Raw genomic sequence first — 22,691 nt, 5'->3', positions numbered from 1 at the left:
CATTCATTAGTTATTGTAAATCCAATCTCTGTTTTCTAGGGAGGAAAAAAAAATCTAATTGCGATTTTCCTTCCAGAAATTGTGATTACGATTATTTATTTATTTATTTATTTATTTTACCTACACACTGCACTGTCTACGATCATGTTAAGTAATGTAATAAAAAATCAAATGAAAGATCCACTAAAAATAGGATATTTCTGTAAACAATATGTGATATGTAACATTATTCCAGCATTTATCTTATAAAAAAAACAGTAAATTTAAGAATGAAAAGAGGAATAAGAAATGATAACTCAAATGTTACAAACACTTGACTTTGATTCCTTCAAATCGCGATTAATTGTTCAGCCCTACTATTTTCTAATGCCGTCTCATGCATTCCTATCTCTGCAGTCCTGAAGTCACTTGCATCACATCGCCCTTCATGCTGTAGGGTGCATGTCTGTCACGTCCATCATAACTCCAGTCTGCCATTTTCCCATTCTTTCCCCTAAAGGTCCCAGACATGTTAACTGCAGGCGGCCGTGCACCAATGACCCACATGAATGGCCAAGAATTAGGCCAGCGGAGCAGATGTTGACGGGACCGCTCAAACCTAACACCAGGAACACTGCTATACATGTCAGTTCCTCACTGTAAAGAAACATCAGCGGGGATTATGCTGCTTCATTATCCACTGACAGGATGCCCAGATTTTTCTGGCTTTCCACATGACGCGGCCGATAATGGCGGAGCAAATACTGCAGCGCGTGTCTACTGTCTGCAGACCTACCAGAGATGACAGACGCGTTCCAGCTGTCCTGGTCGTTCAAGAATTCGTCCAGACGCCAGTTCTCTTTGTTCTCATCAGACTCCTTTTTGCTGTCCGACTCCCCTGCAGGCTCCCTCTCTGTGCTGGATGTGCGGGACAGACGGCCGTCCAGCCGGCGCTTCAGAGAGGAGCGCGCCTCCTTCGTCTGGAAACTGAGCTCACACATCACAAGACAAGCCTGTCAATTACAACTTTATTATACCATGGCCACTCAGAGTTATTAGTTGTATATTAGTTGTATTAACTTTAACACACCTATGATGTGGTGGCTTGTTTGCAGCTCTACATGAATGTGCCAGTATTCTACTGCAGGTAAGGACAGTTAGTCTCCTCTTCCTGTCTATGTTGCCTGGCAACTCTGACACTCAGGAACCATATTTTATTATGTTTAAAACAGAAAAGCAATATCAGAATTGGTTTTAGCATGTGTAAATTAACAACTCATATTTTTCATACAAGCTGGATATTACCCTCCAAGTTTCTGCACTGCATAATTGTTGTTGCTCACCAGAGTGATTCTAAACATATTGCGATATTCTGTGTTATATTGCAGTTTGTTACCTTTTTTCCCAAAAGCAAAACTTTGTCAACATCTGTTTTATCTAAAAATAATTATAAATTTTTCTGTTCATCTCACCATCTGGTGGACGGATAAAGCAATTGACTTTATTATTCTAAAAACAAACATTTAAATTCCCATGTGCAATTTATATCATAAAAGATCGATACTTGATTTCCCCACCCCTATTTCAATTTTGGATTACTTTACGAAAATGGTGAGCATAGTAAACTAAATTCTGAGGGTGTACTCCTTAGCCTTGGGGACATTTCTCGAGGCCATATTAGGTTAACAAAAAAGTCCTACAGGTTTGTATTTATTACCTGCTCACAAACATTTTAAGTAAAGATTATTTTACTTTCACTCCCTCTCACAAACTTTGAAACCAAGCCATTTATTAGATGCTTTTAAATTGAGAGCTCCTTTAAGTTAGTTATCATCATAACATCCATGATCTACACACCTTTGGGACTAAGGTTGTGGCTGTACAACATATATTTTATGTCAAAAATATCTTTCTACATTCTAAAAAAAAAACAAATTGCATGATAGAAAGAAAAAAACCTATAGACAGCTTAATCAAAAAAAATAAAATAAATAATGTCTGTATTTGTCTTGCAGCCCAGCCTAGTCTTACTGTTTAGACTGCTGTTTGCGGAGGATATGCTGTTTTTGACAGAGTCCATATTGTCTATATTTGTGCGTGATGTGCACAAATGTTGGTCTTGGGGATGGATTATTATGTTCTGTGAACAGGGCCTTTTAACTAATACTAATAGGACTAATACTATATCATTTGAAAGGATGTTTATTATTTTGTAAAAGTGATAAGACCTACAAAATAAAATCTTTACAAACAAAGGCAACTTTATATTTCAAGTACATATATTAGAAAGGCTCCACAGCTTGTACCAAAGTCTGACCTGTCCTGTCTATGTTTGGTGGCCAGGGCGCGGTGCAGTTCCTCAATGATGCAGCTCGGGGGCAGCTGGGAGTGTAGTGCCCCGAGGTGGGGGGACCCAGTAGGTGTGAACATCCTGCCTCTCAGCAGGGAGCCATGAGGGTCTTTGGGGAGAGTGAAGTTCCTGGGTAAGGTGGCTGGGGACTTCTTAACTGGCACTGAAGGAGCACCTGGAGGGGAAAAATATCAACGTGAGACACTGCTGCAAACCAGCGGGACATTACATCAGAGTTCTCTTGGTGAACTCACAGTCTAGGCTGCCCATCCTGGTGAGCAGTTTGATCGGCTTGGGTGGAGGAGAGGTGCTGGCTCGTCTACGCTGGGCCGCTGTCGCCTCCGGTTTCCCCTCAACGGTCTCCACCGTCCCCACCGACTGCTCGTCACTGGGGTCGCTCAGCGAGGTGCTTTCATCTTCTCCATCTTCACTCTGACCGGGATCTCCAACTGTCTTTGAGTCTTCAGTCACATCTTGTACTGAAATGAAACACAAGCGATGGTGAAGCAAAAGTTTAGTTTGTTTAGGAAGTCTCTGTCTCCACCTGGTGGACCATCAGACACATGGGGTTTCAAACTGAAGCTGGCAACAACATACCGTACCAAGTTAGACAGTCAACACAATCAACCGGAATCACTCATTTTATTACTTGTAATCAATAAGTTATCAGCTTAAAAAAACACAATCAAGAACCACACTAAAGAAAAGTATCCCATCTAGACCTACAACAATTAAGACTTAGGAAAAAATGGACATTTTTAAAATGTGAAAAGGGAAGATTAAAGGGGTAATTTATGGACTGCCTGAAAAATAAAAGCATTGAGGATTCCCTGACAAGAACATGTTTTCTAAAATATAAAAGCATCGAGAAATGTATGCACAAGCTGTGCAACATGGTCGGCTGGGAAGAGCAGGTTCGTCTGTACAATTATCTGTATGATTATTCATGTACAGACCACAGGGAGTCAAATATGTGGTCAGAGAGAGACACCACACTGGGAAAAGATGCAACATTTTGCTGGAGATTGTGGAAAAACTCAAAAAAAGTGTTGTTCTTACAAGTGTTATAGGCAGACAGTCATTTTGATTTGGAGATAAAGACCAGTCATGTCAATGATAAAAGCAGATAAATGTAATGTTTCGCGGCTCGTCTGTGTTTAACACGTCGGTGTTGGGGTGACCTCTAGCTCGCCCAGTAAGAGCGTGCGCCCCATGTAGGGTGAGGCCCGGGTTCGAAACCGACCTGCGGTCCCTTGCTGCGTGTCATCCCCTACGTCTCTCCCACCTTTTCTGTCTATCCACTATCACCTCAAATAAAGGGGAAAAGCCCCCAAAGAATAAAAAATAAATAAAAAAATACTGCAACGAACAATGTGTTGAGCATAAACAACTGTGCATGCTCGTAGCGCGCACGCCATCTACGGCAGCCCGCACACAGTGTCGCACTCGAGTGTATGACGCTTTACACACTCGCAGTAGCAGAGCATACTTCTTTGTACCATTAGTATGTGTAATTGTTGCCTAAAAACAGCTTTAATGCCAACAAGTGCTTTGCTTTTGTATACTTAATATACAGTAAAAAAACATTTAATTTCTAAATGTGTTATCTCAGACCAGAGCACTACACGCTACCTGTTGAGGCCTCTAAATCGCTGCCCAGGTCTTCACTGGTGCTGGCCAGCGGCGCCACGGGCTCCTCGTCTCTGTCCTCTCCATCTGAGTTTGTCGGGGTGTCTGGATCTTCACAGTTACCCCCACAAGCAAGACCGGACTCTGCATACAGCGCACAGTGGAAGAGAGGACAGTAATGAGTCTGAATAGTAGTCAGGCATCATGTGGCTAAACAAGTGAACTGTTATCAGCCTGGAGTCACATCTCATTTTGCACCTGTCTCCGTCTCCCCGCGGTTCCTCCTGACGAGGTCATCTTTCTTCAGTCGAACAGCTGCCTTCTTCTCCACGGCTAAAGGACACAAACATTTATGAAAACTGGTCCGCGGATTGCACGGACAATAAAAACATGTGAAGCAGCCTGGGTCTAATTGCAAATACAGCCTCCATTCCCCAATTCCCAAACCAGCCAGCGTTCACCGCCACTGATGGAAGCATGAGTCTTACGTCACACTCACTTGCAGAGGGCTTCAGCTTTTCGTTTTTCTTTTTCCTCCATTTCCAGGGCTTGAAGATGCGTCCCAGGCTGGCCAGCTTGCTGTTACGGCGAACAGGAGGCGTCCGAACCCCTGAGACCAGGCAACCTGAATGTAGCGCCCTCTGCTGGTCCATCACATCTACAACACACAACATCCGGAACACAAGCATTAGACTCAATCAGTGCACTGTCGTGGCGAGGACTAAAGGGATTTCTTAAATCTCTTTCAACACAATTGGCTGAATACTGTTGAAATATCCTCATCCTCATGGGAGAGTAGCAAATGTGGGTCACTGGCTGTAAATGCCTTGTTGATTCCAGTCAAATTTCTGGAGAAAAGCGAGTGGTGGGAAGAAGACAGAGAATTGCATTGTTTGTGAGTGACTCACATGTTTTCAGGGCAGCCAGGCCTTCCTGGCCCAAAACACACAGACAATAGAACGCTTTTAAAAGACACACAGAGAATAAACAATCAGCTTCAGCACAACGCGCCTTTTCTAAAGGTAAATGCAGACATCTGCAGCATGCAATCACTGTGACTATGTCTTGGTGAAGTACACAGGAATGTACAGACATCATACAGTAGTGCCACAATTGGACAAATCTTACATGCTGCTCCTGACAGACTGCTATTTTTTCGAGCATCCACATCCATGTGTGTGTTTAGTTGTGTTGTCTTTTATTGTCCTATATTCATCATTATTTTTGGGTACTGACCAGAATTTATTCCAGGGTTTTGGAAAGCCCTGTTTTGGAGCTTTTTCACACAATGCTTAATATTTAAAGTGTTTTTTGAATCATTTACACATACAAATACCTACCCTATGTTTTGTGTGTGTTGAAACAAATAATCTTAATCTAGGGCTGTAATTTAAACTTTTTTTTTGTTAGTCAGACAAAACTAGCAATTGGAAGAATAACTGACAGAGGGTGTGTGTGTGTGTGTGTGTGTGTGTGTGGGAGCTTTATCACACGCATCCGTTTGGTTGTTGTTGAATATATATATGGCATAATTATATAATTTCGTCATTCTTCCCCAAAACACTCAAGCCAATACATATTTTCACAAAATGTCCATGAATAGGCTTGCCCTGTGTGTGTGTGTGTGTGTGTGTGTGTGTGTGTGTGTGTGTTTGCGTGTGCGCGTGTGTTCTTGGAGACACAAAGCCTGATTTGGTGTCACGCCTGGTGTGATCCCATCAGAAGATGATCTTTAGTTTTGTCTAAAGCTCAATCTTCAGTTCACTATTATTCAAAATAAAGAATCCAAAGCAGTCTTCACATTTGAGAAGTTCAAATCAGAAATCCACCCACTCCATTACCTTATCGATTACCCGACCAATCGTGTGCGGAAGCTTGGATTTCTCGAGACAGACGACGACTGTCAATCAATGGCTATTCCTCTTAGCTGGTACTCTGACTTCTCAAAGCACTTTTAAGCCTGCAGGCTAAGCTTTACAGTAGGGATGACAATGATAGACACCCAGGAAAGCACAGAGGCTGACTTAGCGGACTGCTGCATCCAGTAGCAGGGAGAGAGAGATAGATAGAGAGAGAGCAGTTCCTTGGAGAAAGGACAGAAATAGGCACTCCTACACAGTCTGGCTCCGAACACAAGCTGACACCTCAGGGAGCCTACAGCTGAGCCGTGGGCTGTGCACACTTTCATTTTCTGCGTCAATATCCACATCTGCTCATTTATATCCCTTAAGAAATTAATTACATACACTTATTACAGTCCCCAGTCACATAATAAGAGGACAAAAGGAGGTGTGTTGTGATATTCCACAGGGGAGGATGGATTTGGTGGTGAAGGTGCCAGCATGTTGGAAGGTGGGCAAGTAAAAGCAAGGTCAAAATCTCACTGAAAAATGTTCACCCGTTCTACAAAATGATGCAGGGAGCAGCCAGGAATAGATACTTTCAAGTAGGTGTATGTTTACACAGATCTCCAGCACAGATACAAGCCATCATACAAACCATTGCTAATGTTAGACTGTTAACAAGTTCACAAAGGGGCTAGGGCTGCTACCAACGATTATTTTATATATCAATTAGTCTGCCAGTTATGTTATCAATTAATCAATTATTGCTTTACTCAGTAAATTGGCCTTCCTATTTTCCTAAAGCCCAAAAGTGATTTCTTCAAATGTTTCTGTCCAACAATCTTAACCCCATGGATATTCAATTTACTACCACATAAGACAAAGAAAAGTCATTCCTCACACTAGAGAAGCTGAAAGCTTTGTTGATAATATATCGTGATCAAATCTCTCGCGCCACGTAGTTCAAAGTACGTATTACAGCTACGGTAGCCTTCACGCTTTAATAAGCCGGTCTTTTGTTCTTTTCAATATCCTTTTTCTTTTTCTGGGCAAAGAAGACGACTCCTGTTCCTGAAATTAGGATTTTGAATACGAGTGGTCCTCCATGTTTCCTTCCTCAAACTTGCCGGGGCCGGGAAGTGGTTGTTTAGGTTTAATTACTATTGTTAACTAGCATATTAGTTAGCAGTAATTAGACTGTGTCTATGTTATCTCCAAACATACTATATAGCTACGCTCTCAGTCTCTGCTGATTGGGAATGATTGAGATTTCTCTTGCACAGCTACCAGAAGACTTACAACTTTCAGACATGTTGCTCATGTCACATCTACATCTTCAAGCTCAGGTGGAGGCAGCGCAGTAACGCCTAGCCATCACCGGAAAGGTGCTTCTAATTTCCTTCACTGGTCTCCATTCAGAACAACGAGATGTGTTGGTCCATTTCCTTAACTGTCTATGGTCTACCCCCCCAGTTCATGCAAATGGAAATGTAAAATTTCAAACAGATAGGAATACTTGGAATTGATGGTGGTGGTAAATATTCATGAAAAAGGACACGTTTGTAAACGGGCAACACCGATTTTGATAATGAACAACTCAACACGTCACACACTGGACCTTTAAACTTTGCTTTTTACGGTATAACAAGCTAGAAGTTCATCTGCGTACAGAAGCAAACCGCTTAATTCCACTGTGTAGAACAGACCTCCGCAGTGAGAGATAACATTACAAAAATACAGACTCCCCTGATAACAACAGGCCAATCATTACTGAAGAAGTGTGTCAAGGCTTTCACTCACAATCAAAGCTGCTTGACAATGAGAAGCAGGTCAGTTGCCCAAGTCATGTGTGCCTGCCTAGCATGACGAATTCAGGTCAAGCTTGTAGTAACTGTAGCAGCACACCCAGGGTCAGGCGGCCGTTGCCATGGTTACCACGTAGGATGCTGCAGGAAAAAAAAAGGGGCCCTGGGAGGCAGAGAATCACCACAGCATGAGGAATAGGGAGTTGCTGGGTGGATGGGAAGGCTGTTGCCACAGAGAGATGGAGAGCTGCAGCCAATCGCGGCCCAGCGTGTAGCGATGCATAATGTACGTCAGGGAGCCACTGTATTTATAATTTGCAAGTTATGTTGAATTATTTATTTATGTGCTAGGGTTTGAGTGAACATCAGCATGTCTTTTTTTTATGCAAATGCAGGAAAATAATTATCTTTTCTAGTAGGGAAAAGAAAATGAATTGTAAAGTCAGAGAGTGTACAGTGTAGGCTACTGTGAAATAAAGAAAAGGTCTGCTGCTGCAGATAGCCAAACAGACACACAACAGACACACAACGTCCTCATCATCACTCACATTTCACAAGTTGTTGCCGTGATTTTAAAGCTCTTGAGTGTTTTTGGAATAAGGTAGGCCTAGTTTCTATTCACAAACAAAAAGTTATGTTTCAGGGAAGTCACATAATGTCTAAAGAAATAACATTTAAATCGAGCAATCTTTACTGCAAACTCGCTGCTGAACGTCACACGTGACTGTAGGTATATGAATATGAATATGAATGATATCTTAGGAGGAAATAGCACCAAGTAACATTTACTACTGGTCTCAATAGACAGGTTACATGAGCAATAGGCTACGTTAAGGGTAAATACGTGGGCTGCTCCGCCGCAAATCCACTGTACATTAGTGTAATATTGAGCCAAATAACACATGCATACATACATATCATATGATACACAGCTATCCAGTCCTCCTCCAGATCTCGGGATTCACATGTTCCCAAAAGAGCCGACGTGCTCAGACTGACTGGTCACCGCGGTGTATTTCAGAAGAAGAAGAAAAAAAGCAGAAGAAAGAATATAGTTATTGTAACAGAAGCTCGTTGCTCGTTCGGTAAAAATGCGAGTTTAACGGAGACCGGAGCGGTCCGAGTGAGCGGAAACGGAGTGTGACGCCGGGTTTTACAGCTGAGGGTAGCTGCTAGTGTTGATGGGCCATGTGGACCCCGCCCCGTTGGACGGGAGGAGGAGAGCAAATAAACGGGCACACACTCAGCCCCTACTGCTAAACATACAGTAGCCTAGCATAGGCTAAAGCACTCTGGCATAGGCTATAGGTTACAATACACACACACACACACACACACACACACACACACACACACACACACACACGCGCGCGCGCACGCGCAGTTCCAAAGCAAGTTTTTGCTGAAATAGTTTTGCATCAGGTATAGCCTACTTGTTTTGGGGTGCTTTAATACGTATGAGAACCTTATTTTAAGCATTTCAATATAGCTATTATCTTGAGCTAATTTGGTATTTTTTATATATAGCCCAAAACATATCTCTATGTTAGATGTGAGTGTATTCTTAAGAATGTAGGACAGTCTACTGGGTAGGCTTGATAATAAATAAATAAATAATTTCAGATATGTAGAAGGTAGAACAATTTGAAATATATCACACAGAAAATATCACAGGTGATCAAATGTAATTAGACTGTATTTCTAAGCACTTTTACAAAGCACAAAGTGCTTAAATAGAGTGCGAACCTTTTTTTTTTTAATAATTTTTTGTTCTTTTCTTGCATCATACACTGCATCGGCACAGAAGACTAATTATTAAATATTCAGACAACGTCACATCTGGTGTAAACAAAGCCTTGTGGTTTCCGATCGATTAGAGGGCCACTTACACACCCCGAAGGAAGGCCGGAGCTACATCAGAGAAGATGAAAGTCAATGGCTCGATTACTCCTCAGGGACACACAAGCCGTAAGCATTAAGAATGGAAACAATGTAAACAATCACGGTGGAGCGAATCTCATTCAGTATTTACAAGACTTCCTCTAGGATGGGGGGCATGCCAAAAGGATGCCCGCACAAACTGTGATCACTTAATAACAACTGACACATGACCTCAAGCTTACCAACTTAAATATGAAGAAATCTGAAGCAAATTTACAATGCTCACAGTGAGTATAACCATCTTGGAAAAATATATTCCCAAATTGGAAAAACGTGAGGCTTTCCTGTTCTTTCCATTTTGCCAAGATTGCGTGAATGCATTGCATTGTTGAATTTTGAGCTAAATATGCTGTAGGCTATAATCAATTGTATGAATAATAGGGCACTATATAGTGTATAGACAGCAAAGACACAAGACATCATTCTGTATACGAAGATTAACTTTGAAAAATAGACAACAAATTTGATTAACTCAGACTGCAGAACATTGACGTATCACTGCATGTATGAGATGAACTTTAGAATGTATTTTTACATATAATGAGGACTGTTGTGATGAGTCTGGCCCCACTAATATTAGATCTGCATTAGGAAGGGATCTATTCAGGGGCATTTTTTCAGGTGGGGCAGGGGGCTGGTATTAAAGAGTTGTGCAGTCACAAGGGAGTAGAGAGAAAATGGAGATGCTTGCTCTACATCAGCAGTATAACAGCTCTAACCTGCAGTTATATGGAGTGTCCATTTGTGGAAGAGTTTGCCCCAAAGCACTTTGAAATTGATTGTAAACCTCAACTGCAAAGTAGTCACATAGAGAGCCTGTATTTCTCATATTAGCCACAAAGTAAGTGAATCAGAGAGGGCAGAACTTTTATTGAAAGTCTGACATAATGTTTAGAGTTGACAAAAAACTAACATTTAGTCCAAAATTGATTTGCAGATGGTATATCAATATTAGACATATTATAACTTAGTAGCTCTGCGATGCAAAGCCAAACCTGGGGCCTCAAAGTGGTCGTCCATAAAACCGTTGGGTGACGTCAAAGTGGCTGCGTCCACTTTTTTTACTCAGTCTAAGGCTCTAATCGGCAAATGTGGTTCTTGTTTGCAAAATTACTTAATTTATTCATTGATTATCATAAATGTTTTCCAACATGTCCTCCAAAGTATACCTGTTTCTCACTGCCTTCCAATACCATACGTATGAGCCTTTCCTATCGACAGGAGGCCATTTTTCAGCCGCACCTTTCAAAAATGTTACATATTATGATATAATGCAACCATATGATTAGGAGCATAAACATTTTGATCTGTCACTGCTATGCTTAAGGTTTAGTAAAGTTTATGCAAAAACAAATATAATCATAATAACAATAATAGGGTTTGCTATAACAACATAGTTTAAGGATATTATAATAGGCTTAGTTGAACCATCTGTCCACCCAAAAATCCTCCCTATGAGGTTTTGCTGCTTCCAGCTTTGTTCCCGACCAAAAACAGTGGAGTCATAATTCTAACGGCAGTTAGAGGTCCTTATTAAACGGAAAAATAAATTAAGTCAATATATTGTATTTTGGAACAACAAATGCTATAATGTTTCCGTGAGGACGTTCTAGTTTTCTGTTGATTGACTGACTCAGTGTATCTACAAATCGTTCCAACGGTAGCACGCTTGGCTCACAAAACAAAGCATGTGATAGCTCCAGCAAGTGAGGCTGGTAGAGAATAAGCAATCTATTTGTAGAATAAATAACTGGCCCATGTCTGTGTTTGGGCTCTTTTTAAACAGCCACACTGTTTATTGCATGGGGTTCGCACATCCAAACGGCAGTTTGGAGCTGATATGTAGCTTTTCATTATTACCTTCTAGGGCTTCATATCCAGCAACCAGTTTTAGCAGATTTTGCAGTTTCTGCCCTGACCCTTCTTTCACTTTCTTTTACACTGCTGAGAGATTTAAGTCTGACAGCTATCAGGCTCTCCATTCCTATACTCTGGGCTTAAGCATTGGCTTTAATTACATCTGCAACAGTGAGAAAAATATCACTAGGCTGTTTGTATTCCCTCTGTGGGATGAAGTGGAGATTTAAAAAAAAAAAAGAAAAAAAAAAAGACTAAAAACAACTCTAAGCTGGGGTGGTCTAGAGCGTTTATACTTGCATTCGCAGGGCATCCAAGTGATCATATCACAGCTCTGTTTCCATTTGTCCAGCTGTTTCTATCCTCTTGTCGCGGGAGAAGGATGTCTAAAGGATCAGCTAGATGCTCTGCTGTGTTATCGTGTGCAGCATATTGCTTTTACTCAGCTCTGAAAGGAATTAGGTCAACACATGAAGCATTCATAAAAGATACATTGTGTGTAAATGGCTGACAGCTTAATTCAAGTAGCTCTTCCCATCATGCCTAGCCCAGTCGCTGGGTAGATCTCTGTCTTGGTTACACGCATAGTGAACTGAATTTCTTTCATAAAATAAAGCATATGATTCCATGTTCACATCCACCCTCGGGATGTGACCTGCACAGCAACAGCCATTAAAATAGATAAAGGCAGTGTTGCCCAAGTACAAATCCTGACATTAGAGAGCTCAATGCCAAGGGACACAAACCCCGATCTCCTGGGTGATAGTCCATTACATGGTACCTGCTCGTCTCGCCTTGACTTTACTCGTCTTTTTTGGGTTTCCATCATGAGAAAACGTCCCTGGTACCTGCAAACGTACTTTTTTTTTTTAGAACCACCTGCGTCGAGGTTCCACGCGAGCGGAGGCGAAACCAAAAGGTGACATGAAGACCTGCAGACTACTGATTAGGTCTGAGAGAATCGTCACTAACCACTGCGTCATCATCGCTAGGTACAGGCGGGGGTGCCCTGAACAAACCCACCATTTTTTTGTAGCCAGTAGTGTTTTTTTGTCTTCTGCGTGTGGCAACAACCAAATGCAGAAAATCAAAAACACCACACCTTTGTCGTTCTGTGTGTGTCGCATTAGGTCACAGCAGTTTCCTGCGGTGTTGCTATGACGACCAGCCACACTCAGTAAGCCACACTTAGTAAATGGAAAAAGGCGGATGGGGAACCACGTCCGAGTCGGGCCGAGCAGAGCTGGCACTATGTTATGGAAAAACGCCTTAAGTCTTCCCCAGCACTGCAGAGGAGGGTGTGGCTAGGCCACACAGCATTCATTGGCCTTTCTTTAAACCAATCACAATCATCTTGGGTGGTGCTAACACCAAGTGGAGCAACGGTACCTCGGGAAGGAACTTGTCTTGGTGGAACATTGAAAGGTTGTTTTAATCGTTCAACAGAAATGATTTCAGATTGGACAGATAGTCTAGCTAGCTGTCTGGATTTACCCTGCAGAGATCTGAGGAGCAGTTAAACATAGTCCTCATGAATCGACCAGAGTTTAAAATTCAAACACACTCACAAGAAAGCGGAAGGTAACGGACATCCAGGCAAAAAGAGTGACATCCAGCCGAATTTCCAGCGGCAACGGAGCAATCCCAGAAGTGGAACGTCGCGAATATAGACTAAGTGATGATAAAGGATCATTCATTCATTGATTATTTATTGGAAGGCAACATGTGCAACATATTCGAGTTGCTCTAGTTTCACAATGTCATACACAATTTATTTTATAAAGTTTCTGTTTTTCAGCTCTAAGCTGCTCCCAATAAATAAGCCCACCAACCTTGTTGGCTTCCAGACTGCTCAGTGAATTTAAAAAACAATTTGGGCTTATGTTTGGAAAATTTGGATTTACGGCCCTGTATCTTCATTATGAGAGTCCCCCGCACAGTGCTGTTTATGTCCCTTCTGTACATTGGTGGAGGATGATGTCATGTTTTGTCCCGCCTCTGGCTGCTCCCCTGGGCCCTGTAGTCAATGGGACCCGGGGACATCTCAGCAGAGAGCATAATGGCATGAGAGGTGAGTTGGCAAAAAAAGCAAGGTGCTTTTGAATGAGCCACTGTAACATTGATTCTTGGCCGGCTAATAAAAAAGAATAAATGCTGCACCAAAGACTCAAGGGTAAACCTTACTGATGGAACAACCTATTACCGCCTCAGCAAATCCCATTTTCATCTACGGTCCTAGATTAAATCGCATCACTTCTGCAATGCTCCACATTAATTGTCGCCGTGCTGTCTATGCTAAATCCTTCACCACTGCTTACAGATGTTCCACTTTTGAAATGAAAACTATGAGGAGTTGCATCAACTCTAAAAATACTCAAATACAGGCATAACATTAAGTTAGGTTTGGTTTTCTGTATTTCTTATTATAATGCTGCCTGCACACAGTGTTCCTCTGTAGTCTATGTCCATGACGCTCCACTTCCGGTGCCGCCGGAAAATCCCCCGGATGTCCCTCTTTTCAGCCGGATGTTCGTTGCCTTCCGCTCTCCTTGTGTTGGAATTCTAAACTCTAACTTTTTCAAATGCTGGAAATCTTTTACTACTTATTTCAATGAGCTACAAACACTTCCCTGATTAGGGTGCGCATTCACCCACAAACACTTTTTGCGTTTATGTTTGTGCGACTTGTAAGACCTATATGTGGGGGGTGGGTAATATGGGCTTGGAAAAAAAATCTAAACTTTATCCTCATTTATGTTGTATTACTATTGTACAATGTTTGAAACTATTGTTCATATAATAATACTAATATATTGGTTCAATTTCCTGTTTTGTTTTAGTTTGTGTTTTCTCCCTAGTCTTGTCTAGTTTTACTTCCTGCCGTGTGTTTTCCCGCCTCCGTGATTGTCTGCCCCACCCTGATGCGTTTCACCTGTTCTGAACCTAGTGTCGCCTGTCTCTCGTTACCCAGTGTATTTAGTCTTTGTGCTTCCTTTGTCATATGTCCGATCATTGTTGCATTTCTCTGCCTGTCTCCTGATTTTTCCCTCGGTTTCTGTTCATCTGGTTTCTTGGTTGTCGATCTGCGGTTTTGTGGACACCTTCTGTTTTTTGGTCAGACTTTGTTGTAGCAATGTTTGCATCTTCCAGATCTCAGCCGTTAACTTGGTGAGTATGATGTTAATATAATCAATAGTACACTCCATGATGGCCAAAACAATAAAAGCAAGACTCACTAGTTGTAAATAACCGCCATTTTCCTTCAAATGAAATGAAACAGTATGTATAATTGATTTGGTTTTATTGCCTAAATTATATATTTAAGTTACTTAAGGTAGGACTTGACAGTAGAGTTGTGATGCTAGCTGACATGCTGGGGATGCTAGCGTGTTGCTTAAACACAGCATCAAACTGGGGGTATCTATTGTAAAGCACGTTAAACGAAATGATCAAAGTGCCTGCAGGAGTCTCTTCTCTTGCTCCACTCATCTCCCTGTTTGAGCTGGGGCTGTGGTACTAATCTGACATGCTGCCATGACATAAAAAGGCTTCTCCCAGGACTCCTCTGCTGTCCTCCAACCACTGCAGACCCCCAGCACCACCACCCCCACCTGCACCTCACAGCTACTGATAGGCCTCCGTTTAGTCCTCTCATACAGTCAGTGGAGGAAAAGGGGGCCTGGTGAGGACATTAGGATTTTTTTTAAAAATTTGAATCATGTTGCCTCTACATAAGCCAGCTTGTCTCATTCCATATTCAGAGCTGTGATTGAAAAGAGAGAATAGCAAACCTGGCACCTGGCAGCTCACTTCTACATGCACATTCAGCTCAGCAAGGAACAAGTGCTACATCTCTTCACAGCCACATGAGTCATTACACAGCAACTGCAGTTGGAGATGAGATAGGGAGAAAGGTGTGCATAGCTGGTAATAGAAAAATAATAACGCAATTCCACTTCCATTTTACACAGTTCTACACAAAAGCATTTATCTGCCACGTCACAAAAACTAAATCCACAGCAGAGACTGAGCTCACTGAAAATGGTCTTGTGTTAAGAAAAAATGAAATGCATTTTTTAATTAAATGAAAACTATGTTAAAGCTCCTTAAATTCCTGAATGGAGAAACTGAAGATCGGCGAAGAGTTAATGGAAGTGACGTACCGTACGTGGAACTTGAGGTCTGCGACGTGAGGTGGAGAATTAACAATGAAATGCATCTTAAACACCTGCCTAGTCATGTGGTGTCTTAAAATGATGCTAAATGGGATCAAGAGCAGTTGAATGTGAATCAGTAGGTGAAACTGCCACCAAGGGCTCACTTTGGCAGATTGATGGATGTTGCATAAATGAGGAGTCCACTCAGCACTGCAGTCACCATACCTCTCACATAGAAAAGGGACAAATGGTCTGTCCAAGGTTGTGCTGCATATAGAGAGGGAATGGACAGACACTCAGGATTACTCAGCACTATATTGCAAGGTTTGGGATGAGTTAGTATTAGACTTAAAGCGCCCATGTTATGCTCATTTTCAGGTTCTTAATTAGGGGTCCAAGCCCGAGGATGCGTGCACCGCGGTATCGCCAGGCGATACGCGGTTCACACAGCAGGGCTGTGGAACCCTATTGTTTTCGCTAGGTTTCCTTCTTCTTCCTTCTTCTTCTTCTTCTTATTATTCTTCTCCGCATAAAAGTGGTGCTGCAGCCTAAACCGTACATGTCGACGCGCCATTTTCAGACTGGTCCGAAAGTCCGCAAAGACCTCAGCCAAAAAATTGACCCACTTCCACCACTAGGTGGCGCTATACCAGGACAAAACGCGTTTGGCCTTATAACTCGCAAACCGTACATTGGAAATTTAAAAACCTTACATCCACGCGTTCCCTGGATCCTACTGAATCTCGGGATATAGGCCCACGCCCATTTCCGCCTAGACTTTATTGCGTGAAAAATCGCGATTTATCAAAAACCAACTTTTTCGAACTCCTCCGAGACCGTGCAATGCATCTGCACGAAACTTGGCACATAGCATCTCCAGACCAACCTGACACAAAGTTGTATAAAGATTTTTATAGGAATAAAATTGTGCGTGTTACGCGCAAACAATTGTGTGCTAGCTATGGAAACACCGACTTTGCCATATTCAGCTAAAATAAAAGCTATCGAAGCCAAACTTTACAATGTTACTTGCTATGACCCCGTGGGCTCTGTAACAAATTTGACGAACATTGGCCCTAGGGGCGCTACAAATACAAAAAGTGTGTTTTTCATGAACGTACTTGGCCATATCTCGCCGCAATACGTGTATCGACACCAAACTTGGGGGCGCCCCCACCACGGTCATCTGTTGGCTGCGCCCGGAATCTTCATACCAATTTGGTAATGCTGCGGCCTTAGGGGGCGCTATATCCGACGTTTGTTGGTTTTGTGGACATAGTCAATGCATTTAAATGGGGATTTTGCAATTGCAATATCTCTGCCACAGTAAATGCTATCGAAACCACATCGGTAATGATTGTTTCGCCCACCGCTCGGAGGCTCACTGCCAAATTTGGTAAAGACAGGACTTCTCGTTTTCTCTGTGATTACTGACTCAGTGTATCTACAAATCGTTCCAACGTAGCACGCTTGGCTCCAAAAACAAAGCATGTGATAGCTCCAGCAAGTGAGGCTGGTAGAGAATAAGCAATCTATTTGTAGAATAATAACTGGCCCATGTCTGTGTTTGGCTCTTTTTAAACAGCCACACTGTTTATTGCATGGGGTTCGCACATCCAAACGGCAGTTTGGGCTGATATGTAGCTTTTCATTACCTTCTAGGGCTTCATATCCAGCAACCAGTTTAGCAGATTTTGCAGTTTCTGCCCTGACCCTTCTTCACTTCTTTACACTGCTGAGATGATTAGTCTGACAGCTATCAGGCTCTCCATTCCTATACTCTGGGCTTAAGCATTGGCTTTAATTACATCTGCAACAGTGAGAAAATATCACTAGGCTGTTTGTATTCCCTCTGTGGGATGAAGTGGAGATTTAAAAAAAAAAAAGAAAAAAAAAAGACTAAAAACAACTCTAAGCTGGGGTGGTCTAGAGCGTTTATACTTGCATTCGCAGGGCATCCAAGTGATCATATCACAGCTCTGTTTCCATTTGTCCAGCTGTTTCATCCTCTTGTCGCGGGAGAAGGATGTCTAAAGGATCAGCTAGATGCTCTGCTGGTTATCGTGTGCAGCATATTGCTTTTACTCAGCTCTGAAAGGAATTAGGTCAACACATGAAGCATCATAAAAGATACATTGTGTGTAAATGGCTGACAGCTTAATTCAATAGCTCTTCCCTCATGCCTAGCCCAGTCCTGGGTAGATCTGCTGTCTTGGTTACACGCATAGTGAACTGAATTTCTTTCATAAAATAAAGCATATGATTCCATGTTCACATCCACCCTCGGGATGTGACCTGCACAGCAACAGCCATTAAAATAGATAAAGGCAGTGTTGCCCAAGTACAAATCCTGACATTAGAGAGCTCAATGCCAAGGGACACAAACCCGATCTCCTGGGTGATAGTCCATTACATGGTACCTGCTCGTCTCGCCTTGACTTTACTCGTCTTTTTTTGGGTTTCATATGAGAAAACGTCCTGGTACCTGCAAACGTACTTTTTTTTTTTAGAACACCTGCGTCAGGTTCCACGCGAGCGGAGGGCGAAACCAAAGGTGACATAGACCTGCAGACTACTGATTAGGTCTGAGAGAATCGTCACTAACCACTGCGTCATCATCGCTAGGTACAGGGGGGTGCCCTGAACAAACCCACCATTTTTTGTAGCCAGTAGTGTTTTTTTGTCTTCTGCTGTGGCAACAACCAAATGCAGAAAATCAAAACACCACCTTGTCGTTCTGTGTGTGTCGCATTAGGTCACAGCAGTTCCTGGGTGTTGCTATGACGACCAGCCCACACTCAGTAAGCCACACTTAGTAAATGGAAAAAGGCGGATGGGAACCACGTCCGAGTCGGGCCGAGCAGAGCTGGCACTATGTTATGGAAAAACGCCTAAGTCTTCCCCAGCACTGCAGAGAGAGGGTGTGGCTAGGCCACACAGCATCGGCCTTTCTTTAAACCAATCACAATCATCTTGGGTGGTGCTAACACCAAGTGGAGCAACGGTACCTCGGGAAGGAACTTGTCTTGGTGGAACATTGAAAGGTTGTTTTAATCGTTCAACAGAAATGATTCAGATTGGACAGATAGTTCTAGCTACTGTCTGGATTTACCCTGCAGAGATCTGAGGAGCAGTTAAACATAGTCCTCATGAATCGACCAGAGTTTAAAATTCAAACACTCACAAGAAAGCGGAAGGTAACGGACATCCAGGCAAAAAGAGTGACATCCAGCCGAATTTCCAGCGGCAACGGAGCATCCCAGAAGTGGAACGTCGCGAATATAGACTAAGATGATAAAGGATCATTCTTCATGATTTTATTGGAAGGCAACATGTGCAACTATTCAGTTGCTCTAGTTTCACAATGTCATACACAATTTATTTTATAAAGTTTCTGTTTTTCAGCTCTAAGCTGCTCCAATAATAAGCCCACCAACCTTGTTGGCTTCCAGACTGCTCAGTGAATTTAAAAAACAATTTGGCTTATGTTTGGAAAATTTGGATTTACGGCCCTGTATCTTCATTATGAGAGTCCCCCGCAGTGCTGTTTATGTCCCTTCTGTACATTGGTGGAGATGATGTCATGTTTTGTCCCGCCTCTGCTGCTCCCCTGGCCCTGTAGTCAATGGGACCGGGGACATCTCAGCAGAGAGCATAATGCATAAGGTGAGTTGGCAAAAAGCAAGGTGCTTTTGAATGAGCCACTGTAACATTGATTCTGGGCCGGCTAATAAAAGAATAAATGCTGCACCAAGACTCAAGGGTAAACCTTACTGATGGAACAACCTATTACCGCCTCAGCAAATCCCATTTTCATCTACGGTCCTAGATTAATCGCATCACTTCTGCAATGCCCACATTATGTCGCCGTGCTGTCTATGCTAATCCTTCACCACTGCTTACAGATGTTCCACTTTTGAAATGAAAACTATGAGGAGTTGCATCAACTCTAAAAATACTCAAATACAGGCATAACATTAAGTTAGGTTTGGTTTTCTGTATTTCTTATTATAATCGCCTGCACACAGTGTTCCTCGTTAGTCTATGTCCTGACGCTCCACTTCCGGTGCCCCGGAAAATCCCCCGGATTCCTCTTTTCAGCCGGATGTTCGTTGCCTTCCGCTCTCCTTGTGTTGGAATTCTAAACTCTAACTTTTCAAATGCTGGAAATCTTTTACTACTTATTTCAATGAGCTACAAACACTTCCCTGATTAGGGTGCGCATTCACCCACAACACTTTTGCGTTTATGTTGTGCGACTTGTAAGACCATATGTGGGGGTGGGTAATATGGGCTTGGAAAAAAAATCTAAACTTTATCCTCATTTATGTTGTATTACTATTGTACAATGTTTGAACTATGTTCATAATAATACTCTAATATATTGGTTCAATTTCCTGTTTGTTTTAGTTTGTGTTTTCTCCCTATTCTGTCTAGTTTTACTTCCTGCCGTGTGTTTCCCGCCTCCGTGATTGTCTGCCCCACCCTGATGCGTTTCACCTGTTCTGAACCTAGTGTCGCCTGTCTCTCGTTACCCAGTGTATTTAGTCTTTGTGCTTCCTTTGTCATATGTCCGATCATTGTTGCATTTCTCTGCCTGTCTCCTGATTTTTCCCTCGGTTTCTGTTCATCTGGTTTCTTGGTTGTCGATCTGCGGTTTGTGGACACCTTCTGTTTTTTGGTCAGACTTTGTTGTAGCAATGTTTGCATCTTCCAGATCTCAGCCGTAACTTGGTGAGTATGATGTTATATAATCAATAGTACACTCCATGATGGCCAAAACAATAAAGCAAGACTCACTAGTTGTAAATAACCGCCATTTTCCTTCAAATGAAATGAAACAGTATGTATAATTGATTTGGTTTTATTGCCTAAATTAATATTTAAGTTACTTAGGTAGGACTTGACGTAGAGTTGTGATGCTAGCTGACATGCTGGGGATGCTAGCGTGTTGCTTAAACACAGCATCAACTGGGGGTATCTATTGTAAAGCACGTTAAACGAATGATCAAAGTGCTGCAGGAGTCTCTCTCCTTGCTCCACTCATCTCCCTTTTTGAGCTGGGCTGTGGTACTAATCTGACATGCTGCCATGACATAAAAAGGCTTCTCCCAGGATCCTCTGCTGTCCTCCAACCACTGCAGACCCCCAGCACCACCACCCCCACTGCACCTCACAGCTACTGATAGGCCTCCGTTAGTCCCTCATACGTCAGTGGAGGAAAGGGGGCCTGGTGAGGACATTAGGATTTTTTTTAAAAATTTGAATCATGTTGCCTTACATAAGCCAGCTTGTCTCATTCCATATTCGAGCTGTGATTGAAAAGAGAGATAGCAAACCTGGCACCTGGCAGCTCACTTCTACATGCACATTCAGCTCAGCAAGGAACAGTGCTACATCTCTTCACAGCCACATGATTCATTACACGCAACTGCAGTTGAGATGAGATAGGGAGAAAGGTGTGCATAGCTGGTAATAGAAAAATAATAACGCAATTCCACTTCCATTTTACCAGTTCTACACAAAAGCATTTATCTGCCACGTCACAAAACTAAATCCACAGCAGAGACTGAGCTCACTGAAATGGTCTTGTGTTAAGAAAAATGAAATGCTTTTTTAATTAAATGAAAACTATGTTAAAGCTCCTTAAATTCCTGAATGGAGAAACTGAAGATCGGCGAAGAGTTAATGGAGTGACTACCGTACGTGGAACTTGAGGTCTGCGACGGGAGGTGGAGAATTCAAGAAATGCATCTTAAACACCTGCCTAGTCATGTGGTTTCTTAAAATGATGCTAAATGGGATCAAGAGCAGTTGAATGTGAATCAGTAGTGAAACTGCCACCAAGGGCTCACTTGGCAGATTGATGGATGTTGCAATAATGAGATCCACTCAGCACTGCAGTCACCATACCTCTCACATAAAAGGGACAAATGGTCTGTCCAAGTTGTGCTGCATATAGAGAGGGAATGGACAGACACTCAGGATTACTCAGCACTATATTGCAAGGTTTGGGATAGTTAGTATTAGACTTAAAGCGCCCATGTTATGCTCATTTTCAGGTTCTTAATTAGGGGTCCAAGCCCGAGGATGCGTGCACCGCGGTATCGCGCGTAACGCGTTCACACAGCAGGGCTGTGGACCCTATTGTTTTCGCTAGGTTTCCTTCTTCTTCCTTCTTCTTCTCTTCTTATTATTCTTCTCCGCATAAAAGTGGTGCTGCAGCCTAAACCGTACATGGTGCGACGCGCCATTTTCAGACTGGTCCGAAAGTCCGCAAAGACCTCAGCCAAAAAATTGACCCACTTCCACCACTAGGTGGCGCTATACCAGGACAAAACGCGTTTGGCCTTATAACTCGCAAACCGTACATTGGAAATTTAAAAACCTTACATCCACGCGTTCCTGGATCCTACTGAATCTCGTGGATATAGGCCCACGCCCATTTCCGCCTAGACTTTATGCGTGAAAAATCGCGATTTATCAAAACCAACTTTTTCGAACTCCTCCAGACCGTGCAATGCATCTGCCACGAAACTTGGCACATAGCATCCCAGACCAACCTGACCAAAGTTGTATAAAGATTTTTATAGGATATAAAATTGTGCGTGTTACGCGCAAACAATTGTGTAGCTAGCTATGGAAACACCGACTTTGCCATATCTCAGCTAAAATAAAAGCTATCGAAGCCAAACTTTACAATGTTACTTGCTATGACCCCGTGAGGCTCTGTAACAAATTTGACGAACATTGGCCGCTAGGGGGCGCTACAAATACAAAAAAGTGTGTTTTTCATGAACGTACTTGGCCATATCTCGGCCAAAATACGTGCTATCGACACCAAACTTGGGGTCATTGTTTGGCATGCCGCACGGAAGCTTCATACCAAATTTGGTAATGATGGGCCATTAGGGGGCGCTATAATCGACGTTTGTTGGTTTTGTGGACATAGTCAATGCATTTAAATGGGGATTTTGCAATTGCAATATCTCTCCCACAGTAAATGCTATCGAAACCACATCGGTAATGATTGTTTCGCCCACCGCTCGGAGGCTCACTGCCAAATTGGTAAAGACGCCCTTAGGGGGCGCTCTAATCAACATGAAATTTCCCCGGTCGCTGGGGACAC

The 22,691-nt window shown here is 42.6% G+C and overlaps 1 protein-coding gene across 3 annotated transcripts in view; it reads right to left on the bottom strand.

Annotated features, from left to right (window-relative positions):
• phactr3b (phosphatase and actin regulator 3b) overlaps nt 1-22,691 on the bottom strand; it is a 56,767-nt gene that overhangs the window by 24,702 nt on the left and 9,374 nt on the right. For 2 of the 3 annotated variants that reach the window (XM_032512667.1, XM_032512669.1), the window contains exons 2-7: nt 4,458-4,616; nt 4,217-4,291; nt 3,962-4,102; nt 2,584-2,808; nt 2,297-2,504; nt 776-966 (exon numbers count right to left, since the gene is read on the bottom strand). In XM_032512667.1, coding sequence (XP_032368558.1) covers nt 776-966; nt 2,297-2,504; nt 2,584-2,808; nt 3,962-4,102; nt 4,217-4,291; nt 4,458-4,616 — 999 coding nt within the window. Of the gene's footprint in view, nt 1-775; nt 967-2,296; nt 2,505-2,583; nt 2,809-3,961; nt 4,103-4,216; nt 4,292-4,457; nt 4,617-8,521; nt 8,799-22,691 lie in introns of those variants that run through there. The other variant, XM_032512668.1, reaches the window with a different exon arrangement.

Source organism: Etheostoma spectabile, chromosome 4 (genome assembly GCF_008692095.1).
Source record: "Etheostoma spectabile isolate EspeVRDwgs_2016 chromosome 4, UIUC_Espe_1.0, whole genome shotgun sequence".
Classification (NCBI taxonomy): domain Eukaryota; kingdom Metazoa; phylum Chordata; class Actinopteri; order Perciformes; family Percidae; genus Etheostoma; species Etheostoma spectabile.
This window is presented reverse-complemented; position numbering and strand designations above follow the sequence as displayed.